Source organism: Mizuhopecten yessoensis, unplaced genomic scaffold, assembly GCF_002113885.1.
Source record: "Mizuhopecten yessoensis strain PY_sf001 unplaced genomic scaffold, ASM211388v2 scaffold3575, whole genome shotgun sequence".
Taxonomy (NCBI): Eukaryota; Metazoa; Mollusca; class Bivalvia; order Pectinida; family Pectinidae; genus Mizuhopecten; species Mizuhopecten yessoensis.
In genome coordinates, this window is record NW_018405113.1 from 1,600,456 (window position 1) to 1,611,919 (window position 11,464).

The 11,464-nt window shown below is 35.2% G+C and overlaps 2 protein-coding genes across 2 annotated transcripts; both read right to left on the reverse strand.

Annotated features, from left to right (window-relative positions):
• Window positions 1–11: 11 nt before the first annotated feature.
• On the reverse strand, window positions 12–3,038 carry LOC110447686. Its single transcript, XM_021493531.1, has 2 exons — window positions 2,894–3,038; window positions 12–1,645 (listed from the first exon to the last, which is right to left on the reverse strand). The coding sequence occupies exon 2, from the start codon at window positions 1,575–1,577 to the stop codon at window positions 141–143; it is 1,437 nt and encodes a 478-aa protein (XP_021349206.1). The 5' UTR covers window positions 1,578–1,645; window positions 2,894–3,038; the 3' UTR covers window positions 12–140.
• Window positions 3,039–6,139: 3,101 nt separating this feature from the next.
• On the reverse strand, window positions 6,140–9,697 carry LOC110447687. Its single transcript, XM_021493532.1, has 2 exons — window positions 9,632–9,697; window positions 6,140–8,469 (listed from the first exon to the last, which is right to left on the reverse strand). The coding sequence occupies exon 2, from the start codon at window positions 8,424–8,426 to the stop codon at window positions 7,167–7,169; it is 1,260 nt and encodes a 419-aa protein (XP_021349207.1). The 5' UTR covers window positions 8,427–8,469; window positions 9,632–9,697; the 3' UTR covers window positions 6,140–7,166.
• Window positions 9,698–11,464: the final 1,767 nt, after the last annotated feature.

Sequence of the window (11,464 nt, forward strand, 5' to 3'; positions counted from 1 at the left end):
ATACATGTGTCGATCCTGAATATAAATAATTTCAATAAATAGTTTTGTTTAACATATATATCTAACAAATGAATGAATCCAGTGTATTCACTTGGGCAAAAATATTGGAGAAGAGGTTACAAGTTTTCACTTCAATGGGTTCAATTGTATTGAATTGTACCACTATGGTTTTCATTTTGGAAACCTTCTATCGTAACATGAGCTTTTGGATGCTTCGAATTAATGTCGTTTCCAATGGCGACAATTTCCAAGTCGCTGTTTCTAATGTCATCCACCGGTATTTCGAACATTTTGTTTGGAACTATGATATCGCCGCCTTTTTTGCTGTCGTCTGGTAGACTTTCATCATATGTACCCGGGAAATCGAAAAGAAAGATCTGCTTCCTCATGCTGAACAGCCGAGATAGAATTATGCTCAGTAGGGAACTATCTGCCTTATCGTCGTTTTTGGTTGTTCCGTTCTTCTTTTGCCTCTGTGGAAGAGACATGTATGTGAACGCTGATGCAACCCAGGGTCTCATAACGGCATACACTGTGAAGTTATTCCGTCTAATCAACATCAGTTTGGTGTCCAGGACGTTCTGCTGCTGGTACAAACAGGGTTCTTCATCTAATACAGCAAACATGTCCTCATTGATGCCACGTTCTTCAATGGTCTCCTCGCTCATCGGCAATTGTATTGACTTGCCTTTAATTCCCTTGACTATTTTCTTGAACGAAGAAGATGTATCGAAGCGGATGCTTTCATTTATCCACATGACAAAGTCGTGATGTTGGAGGACAACCTGAATAAGAGCTGGTTTGTAAATGCTTTCGTATCTTCTCTTCCCAGGTGCTTGTGCAAAAGTAGCATTAGGTTTCTCTATATTTGCTTCGCAGGCGTCAAGTTGTTCCGCTGGGTAGCTCTGAACATCACAGAAACTACAATTGCTGACAATTTGTTCATGGTGTTCAACTGATAATCCGAAATCAAATATTACAGCCTCCATTTTGGGAAATGCTTTGTGCAAAACTGTTTTAATGTTTTCAATAAGACCAATTATTTCGAGAAAGGAAAGTTCCGTTACCGCAGTCACCAAAATTGGATATTTTAAAGGTTTATCCATCTTCCTTCCGATTGATTTTATCGAGAAGCCACCTGGTGACTTTGTTAGTCTTGCTATTCCGTCTGCATCCAGTGATAGATTTCCCAAACATTCGTCGTTGATGCCTAAAGAGTAATTTTCGACGAATGCAAGATTTTCAGCGATTGTTGCCTGAAACTCGGCCTGACAGTCCATTGGAAGTGTGATGTTGATTGCATGTTGATGGAATCCTTCGAAATGTTCGTCCCAGCTCTCGACTGCCTCGTCTGCCCATTTGTCCCCGTCACCAAAGCCGTAGCTGAAGTAATACCCGAGGACACAGCAGACGACGAACAGGACCATGCGCAAGAAGACCAGAACCTTGAACCAATTTTTCGAAGTGACCTTGGCAAAGGTTAACTCCTCGTGTTCTTCTTCCAGGTCCTTGCTGTATTTTCGGCAACATGACACGAGCTTTATGCCAATAAATACGAACAGGATGAGAAAGAGCATGTTGTAGGATGTCTTACCTTCCCACACTCAAGTTGTCCTCAAGGGTGCCGTATGTGGCGGAGCATCACCTGTCAACAGAAAAATAGACTAGTTTTATGCTTTGAGAATCTTAGAAGAAACTATGTTATCCTGCCCAACAAATGTTTTTAGATATTTTTTCTTTTTCTTGAATTGGCTTTTTATAATTGTTGTCATTGTTTCGTATTGACATTTTAATATATTTATCTCGAAAAAATACAGTAGGGCGTCAATAGTCCAGATATACTAGTAGTTCTCGGATAATAAATATTGGCAATATTGATGGAATTTGTCATGCATATCCAAAATGAGGTTTTCGTTTATAAATATTTTGTCTTTGGTCAGGCAAGTTTTCTGTAAGTATAACATTTGAAGCTGACACCCTAGCTTATGTTTGTACGTCTTGATATCCCCCCTTGCTCTGTAATAATATACCAGAGATCAGCTGCTATACAAATCGCCCCTAGTCAATACGTTTTCAAGTAAAATCCTGTTGGCATACGATACTGTGATGATGACTAATGTGCAAAGACCATGAACTATCTGTCTTTGAACCGGCAATCATGACGGATTCTTATAGGATTGGTAGAGGGTCGGTTAGTAGTAAAAACTCCTAACAATAGTCAGGACAGATCATCGATTTTGAGAAAAAGTGATGGGAACTTCTTATTGAAGGATGTTAGTTTTACGTCAGAATATTGAAGAATGTATGGGAGCGAGTTTATGAATCTAGAAACCATGGCAGCGTAGTCGTAACGATAATATGTTTAAGTTAATTATCTAAGATATTTATATTTTGATGTTATATTAGCCAGGCATTAATAACGTGGTTTTTTTAAAATATAAGTTTTTCTTTAAATATTGAATGAAATGTATCGAAGTTATTCATCAATTAGTAAGTACTCAGATAGTAACCAGCAAAGGCATTCATAATGTAAAAAACAGTGTTTTTTCTTATAATGGCCGAACTAATACCACAATTATTTATCTATATCAGCGACATAGAAAGATACATAGAATTCGCATTTCATAGATATGAACTCGTACACATCAGTCTGTCGAAAATGTAGAAATATAAACGGCATAATGACGCCGACCAACTAAATATACAAACTATGTTATCAATACAATGACGAACCAACTATACCATACTATCAACCTTAGGTATAACATACAAGGAACGAACATGTGATAGATTTAAAAATTACAAAAAAACGATAAAACTTGCTGCAGTGCAATATCAAAAGACATCAAAACGAGTGAAAGGCCTGTCTAAAACATAATAAAAAAGTACATACCTTGCTCTTAACAATTGGAACCAAGTGGTCGACACCGTTTCGGCCGATTGGGCCGTAACGATTGTTGTAAAATCCCAAATGAACACTCCCCGTGTGGTTTCTAGATCCCGTGATATGGCGCTATGTGTACCAATCTACCACCTTACACGGGTGCTCGCCCGCCGGGGACACGGGTCGCCCATCAATCACCCGTGCGTACATACGACTTATAGGTACCTGCACAGGTGATACTTTACATCTTCCGGGTAAGATTTGTGACTTACCAGGATGTATGATTGCACATAATTCATAATATCAGAAACGTTTGTCGCTTTGACCTCTAGAGTCGTTATACGGTAATTTGTCCAGTGTAATTTCAAATCTTCTCAAATCATGTCATTTTGTGTGTGCTGTGAATAACTTCATTTTCGTAAATATTTATTTTTACAATCGTACTTTTTATGAAATTTTAAACTTTGTTGTATGCACACAACATGTTTGACACATAATGCTAACATATATGTACAGAAGACAGAAAGAAGTGTTGATACACTTATGAAAATCGGTTACATGATATCATGACCAGCATCATCAAACTTAGCTTCAGGGATAGTGACGTGAATAGGAATAAATTACATGGGAAGGTAAAAAGGAGTTTGGGAAATGCAGTGTAAGATACGGGACACATACATACATTGTAATATAATATTTCATTTTTATAACCGTAGGTTGTGTCCAAGACAAAAACATCTGTTATTTTTAGTAAAACTCAAGGTCGGACATTACTTAACTAGCCATGTAAGTAAAAAAAAAAATTGTAAAGAAATGAAATAAAATCGCTGGATGGATAAGTTCCATATAATACCGTTATGAATTATGACGTAGTAACTATAATAATAATGTGGATGATGTACGTAGACAGTTGTTGTGATGGACTTAAATATTCCGTACGCTGTTACTGATGCAATGTTCGTCACATCTCGTGGGATGTTATTTGAGTTTTAGTCTAATTAGTACTTTTCTATCGAAATTCTTTTGCTTGTGTGTTTAAAAAAATATTAGTCTCTACAGTATACTATTCGCAGACAAATTTTTCACGACGACCTACTATAGCTTGCTATCTACTGCAAAAAAATGCCATTGTCATTTCAGCGTTTGATGATTGAGTCGACATATCAAATTCGTTAATGTTGAAAAAATACAATATAGATATAATTTTGCGTTAGACGTATTAACTGTAATGCATGACGTTTTAAATAACACGTGTTTACAGCAAGGAATAATTACAACGATATGAAAACCCACGAGGAACCTCTGAAGAGGTAAAACAGCTAGGGAGCTGCTAAGAGTTTCTTTATTTGTCTTTTCTATATGTTTACTATCACAAGACACCGATGCTAACAAAAAAATACCTGGCCACTTTTAAAAACTGGAGACATACTGTAATTGTACTCATGTATTTTTTTTATTAATTACTCAACCTATAAACCACAGAAATTGTTTCAGACAATATCGTGGGCACCTGGACATACTATATATCCGCAGGCATAAATATACTCCTAGATTTACGTCATTAACATTAAGTGTAATTTTGCCTGCAGCTAGTAACGGTATTGTATGTCTGTGAGCTCGGAGAATAACTTCCCTTCTGTCAGCTCTGATAAATTAGTTCCTATTCCTCTTTGAATTTGTTGTACGTTAAGGTTTGGTAAGTAGGGTACCAAATCCGTCCGCGTGCTGATGTATTAGTAAATGATATAACACAGTGTCGTCAAACATTATATCAATATGCAATGTCCAGGCAGAAATTTAACTAGAGCTTAATATTCTTAGCATAGTTTTGATGTCATAATTCGACAATAAAACTAGTAAATCAATCGAACTAGTAAATCAATCGACCTGTAGTATAGGTAAGCAGTTTGTTCACTGTCTCTTTAATCACAGGTACTAGCCTCGTCTGTCACAACGGCTAGTACCTGTGCTTTAATCATATCCGACTTAAATACTTGCTGGGATTAGACTGAAAGCATACAATGCGGTACCTTAAACGATTACAGTTCTTGAGCAGCTTTTTTGTGTATCCGGTTTTTTTGTGGGAGCTCATGTTACCATCGCTCTTCTGTCGGCAGCTCTTTGGTTCATGTCGTGATCGACTTTTAGATTTGATTTTGACCTTGTGTATTGACGATGTGGTGTATTTATTTCAATTTTACTACACAACAACTCTTTTCTCCTCTTGCGATTTGTGTATTGAAGTCCGAGCTAAGCCTGGATACTGGAGTATCCAACATTTAAAATTCAAATAAGCAAATAAAATATCCTATTTCATAGTGCATAATATTGCTGACTGAGTGGTGTTTACACTGAATGGTTTATATAAAGTCGTCCACGAAGTACACATGCATAGAATAATCCATAATCCAGAATCATCATTGGTCCGGCTAATTGTGATAAAAGATGTCTTTTTATACTACATTTTCTAACTTATTTCAATAAATATATGCCAATATGAAATTTCAATAAATACATTAAGCAACTTATGAATGAACTAATACTGAATAGTATTTTGACGGTGTACAAGTGGTTCGTTCATTTAAGTCTAGAAATCAACTCAATCAAATTCATTCTTATATCTGTCTTATTTTAACTTTAACTCACTTTAACAACCCATTAACACGTGAGTCAATTAAATGAAAGTTTTCTTTGTTCTTTGTTGATAGATAAAAATTTACACGGAAATAACATAAGACACTTTCTTATTAGTACAATGTGTTTTTTTCGAAATATTTTATATGGTTTCAGCTATGTGATGAAATTATCTTTTGTTCTGTGCATATGAAATTTACGGAAGTGACCGATGTTTTCGTATTATTAGTTCTGCCAAACCTCGCCTAAATATAACAATTTATTAATTTCATAAATCTCCTATAAATGGAAAATTAATAATGATTATTTATATTTCTGATTGTATAGATAACAAATTATATTTTACAAATTTAATTCATTGTATGATTAACATCATGACAAATGTTGTTCGAAATATCTCATGGAAAGGGATTCCTAATGATCATTTGAGATTAGAATTTGTAAATGATAAGACATATACAAATACAACCTTGAATCTTACTGAATAACTAAAACAAGCACTCCATGAGCCATGTGTAGAGACATACAGAATAAAATCAAATAATCATGACAACGAGTGTTGAGGTCCGTGGAATGTCATATCAGTGCACTAAACAACAAAACTTCTGCAATCTTATTTAATGTTTTTTATTAAACAAAAAATACCACAACAATATTTAAATATTTAAAAAAAAATAAAGTATGCATGGAATAACTTAAATATACTTTGTAAATATGTCATTCAACATTCAATATAGTTTCCTACTCTACAGCGTTGCCACGAGTGTATATAAAACAATATCAAATTCATATGATATTCATATCCGCTATGAATGCCATGATGCTCTTTTTGATATTATTTTTATTACGTCATAATTCTAACATTAGATACTACTACATCTGTAGCACTGCCTGCAAGATTTGTATTCAATTTATCTAAAAACATATGTGATATATACAATTTGTAAACCAAGTACATTATTTTGATTTTATTCAATTGTCTAGGATATGAAAATATCTTCAAAGCAGTTACAAATTGTATAGCTCAAAACTTCAAACTTATTTATACGTAAGGATGTCATATCCGACCGACAAAGGTATCATACATTTAATCAAGCAGAAGAGTATCAAAAATCACAAATAATATATATATTTCAATTATTTAATAACAATCGTTGAATAAGTTATAACAATATTAATTCTACATCTTCAGTATACAAACCTAAAACTGTGAGTTAGAAGACTATACGTAAGATTGACGATCGTGATGTCATTACCACATCATAATCACCACACTGGAGATAGCTAGCCGACATTGACTGTCGACAGTTCCTTTACATGCATTACAACATCGTAATCACCACACTGGAGATAGCTAGCCGACATTGACTGTCGACTGTTCCTTTACATGCATTACAAACTTAACCCTAATGTGAAGAACAAACGCGAAATTTAAATATCAATTTATAGTATAATCATAATTGTCAAAATGGGCTAATGCGCAATAATCAATATTTCGGCAATCCTGTTTTATGCTTAAGTTAGCTCATTGTTTTGCAAACACGTGCACTGTAATGTAATTTAATCTTACATCAAGGTGCATAAACCTCCATAGGTTACCCACCTACCAGCACATTTGTTCATAAGTACTGGTCAGGTTGCGATTATCTCAGCTGTGTTTTTTCAGTTGTTCAAAATAATTAGTATGCGCATTTCTTTGGATATGAAGTATCGGTGCCACATCAAATTCAACAACTCTCCTTTTTTCTTGAAATAGTCTATTAACTATGATTCCCAATATGGATTGATCAAATCGATGACATCTGTGAAACTTTCTGCTCCCTAAGCATCCTAAATAGAAGTCACTGCCCTTAAAAGCCATGCAGTTGTATGAGAGGCCACAAGAAACCCAGGGTTTCATAATGTATTCGAGTGTGAATCTGTTTCTACTGATAACAATCCACGTGGCCTCAACTTCTGGTAGATTAAACAGGCAAGGTTTTTCTTTGAGAAAATCAAAACTGTTCTTTGCCGTTCTCTCACACACTGCACTAGCTCCATGCATTGCTTGAATCCCCCTTTGTCTCGTGCGGAGACTCACCTCATCAAGGGAGGTGCCTTCGTAAATCACAGAAGCGTCCATCCACATAACAAGATCATATTCTTTAAGAACTGTTTGTATTAGAACAGGTTTCCAAGCAAAGCCGCGCTTATCCGCTGCATGAGGAGGATATTTCCCCACTTCGTATGTCCTTACCTCGCATTTGCAATACTTGCTTAGTTCTGTTCGCTGTGTATCCGTCAGCCCGATATCAAAGTATATCATTTTCAGATCTGGATGAATTTCTAAGAGCTGGTGATATGATTTGATCATCCCTTGAGATTCTCTGTAATGATTTGATGACGCAGCTGTAACAAAAACAGGGTATTTCATTGGGTTGGGAACAGGCTTGGATAATTCCGCAATACCTCTTTCATCAAGAAATAATTCCTGAAGGTATTTCTCAGGCACGTTCAGTGGATAGTTTGAAATCACATCCATGTTTTCGACGAGAGATTCTTTAAAATGTTCATCACATTTCATCTCGGGGTAACTTTTACTAGTCCAGTTCATGTTATACTTCCGAAACAGGTCCTGGTAATGTTGGTGCCATGTCTCTTTAGGTTCATAACCCCATGCGGACAGTTTTACCAGATCTAAATTCTCGGTAAAATCTGGTACAAAGTTCGGATCTTCGTAGATGTTGATCTCTGTTTCTTTGACTTCTACAATAGTACTCGAGTAAAGCCCCATACTTCCGATGACATCATCCGTTTTTTCATTTTGGAATCTCGGGGGAAACTCAATCAGGAAAAACAGTATAAGGGTTACGCAACTTAACAGCAGCAAAGTGTGCCTTTTGAAATATCGACTAAGTCGGAATCTCATATTTATGCGATCCCCGCCGTAATCAAACTTTAGGCGTCGGTTTCTGAAAAGAACAAATACGAATGAATAAGCTGAGATTTTGTACATGCATTCTGAAACATTAAGTATAACTGTATTGATATCGCTTTACATATTCTTAATATTTTATAATAACTATCATGGTTGCATTCAGTATCGAGAAATCGATTCCCTCCATTTTAGGTCATTTTTACCGTTTGAGATATCGTATACTGTCCGTCATTAATTGTTTAAAATACGACCTGACAGACGGTAACCACGTTTCCGCTTTATATATTCATTAAATTTTAGCAGCGATATTAAGGACACATCAACATCCGGTTCGATGCTTTTCTTGTCGATTTTAAACGAATTTAGTTTCCCCTAATTAAGAATAGTAACAAACAATGAAAATGACAAACAATGCAAATATGTAAAACAAAAAAATCAGCTCTTTGTATTGCAGGTGCTAATCGATGGAGACTATACTGTATCTGGATACTGCCTCATCAGATTTCCACCAGACAATGAAGAATCATAGCTAGTATTTGGAAAAGTAATTTCTCTGAGTGTGCCTGGTTTTAAGATCAACCAAACACGGATTCGAACAGATGATAATTAACATTTAATTACCAAGTTAACGTTATCAACATACCACACTTATGTCAGAAAATTGAATTACTAATACACCAATTGGCTATGCCAAAATCAATAACGACTTCCTTATTTATTTTTTCGCTTCGAAGTTAGACAGCCTATTACCAAATTCTTTTTCCAGTGTCATTCCATAAATGTGTTCTTTTAAAAAAACATTTGTATGTTGAAACATTTATGAGACAAGTAATAATTGTGGTTAATACTTAATGAAAACAGAATATGAACACATTGTTCTGATATTGTTTAAACCATTACTTGATAAAAGTATCGCAAATCTGTTTGATAGACATACTAGACATTTACAAATATATATTTCTGTATATACAAATTACATATCAATGTATTTGATTTTGAGAAATGCATGTAAATTGATGCGGCTGGATAAAGAACATAGTAAACACAAATATTTCTAATTTTCACGTTTCATTTAATTAGGATTAAATGCAAAATGTCTATTGCAAGTGCATGGATTATTAAACATGTTAAGATAATTTTAAACATCAATATTATACAAATAATCTGGAAAACGTGTTTCGTAAATAGACACTTACCGTATATGATATGGACACGTCCAGTGGGGCAGCGAAGTGGATACCTGTGTGTGTGATATTGACGGGCTGGACCTACACTGACCATCAGTGTTTACTGGGTAGAGGTAGCCCGGGGGGCCGAGGGCAGTTAACCCAGAACATGATCCAAGTGTCCTTAACTGGCCAATACAACCTGAAGCGATTCATATACAAGTTTGTAAAACCAGGATATCTCTCATGCGACCACGTGAAAGAAACTATGACGGCTCCCACAGTTGGTATAAGAAACGGTTACTAAAGTTTAGCCACTTTTTTTTTTCATTTCGCCGTTATTATTTTTAATATGTCCATGACGCCTTTCCTTTCGTTTTGGTGTCGCATAACTTCTTCTTCTGGTCTTCGCATTCAGCCGTTGTAGATTGGTGATGTTTGTATGTAAAAATCCAAGAAAACAAATTAATTATTTTCTTAATGTACTGTTAAATGTCTGCACTCAAAAAATAAGCTTGTCCATGAGAGTATCACTCAACGAAAAAACTCAATGTCTGTAATTCGGTAGATTAAGCTGTATTAAGGTTTTTGTATTGATACGCTCATGGAATAGCTTATTATTTTGAGAAAGAAGTTAGAAGATAGGAGTGTTTCTGATATTCCTCTTCTTTGTTGATATCTCAATCCGATTATAGTTTCTTTTTTTTCTCTCTTCCATCCCTGTTATTGGTTAAATGAATTGAGTTTTATTAATGATTGCATTATTTGTTTACTCTCAATGTTTTCGCCCTAAAATATGTATATACCATCACTATGATACAATGTATTGTACAAAATATCCACATCATCAGAACAAACGAGAAAAAATCAGAACTCCTTTTCAACATTTATTTAAGACAAAGTAAACTAAACTTAATATGTTGTCGTCACTGAAGCATCAATGGTGGAAATCACAGTGGCGTAGAATGCATGTATGCTTGTATGCTTAAGCATACACTTAAATTTTTAAAAAGATCGATTTCAATCATATATTTTTTATTAACCTCTACCTTTTATGATTAATATGGACCGTCCGTATCAATCATGGAAAAGAACAGAAATAAAAAAAAACTCTTCTTGAAAATTCTAGTCCGACGAAACTTTTAGTCTTATGATTAGCAAGTAAATATTTTACTTGTTAATAATCGAACTAAAAGGTTATCACAGAATAAGGGAGAGATTGCCTTTATAGGGCCTAGTAGAATATTTTGCCAGCTATGTTTTAAGCATACACTCCGGAAAATGATTTGCTACGCCATTGAATCAGGTTGAGGAAGACAGTGAAATTGCTCCACCTTAAATTGAATCAAGTTTCTCCCACACTTCACAGGTGCATTCCCGTTTTTGGTAGGGAAAAAATAAACCTGTCCTGATCTACCTCGATCAACACAGCTGACACGCGCTATTACGTCACAGACAACGCACTTCTTTCAACATGACCTGTGACCCTGTGCACTTTTAGCAAAACCTATTACATCATCACTTTTTACACACATGTAAACAAAACATGGCAAGCTCAGCATTCCGACAGTTCCAAGTAGGCGAATGTGTTGCCGTAGGAAAAAATGGTGAAACAGGAAGAATTGTTGATGAATTTAATTGAAGATAGTTCGGTACATTGGAGTCAAAAATACAACTTCGCAGTGAAGGTATTTTTTACAATATGAAAATGTGGGAGAAAAATAATCAATCACTCCTGTGTGATGTAGACAGATTTATCTCAACCCTCGGGATGAGATATTTTTTAGGTTTAGCACTCGGCAAAGCCTCTTGCTAAACCTAAAAAACCATCCCTCCCTCTGTTTGAGATATCTCTGACTACAT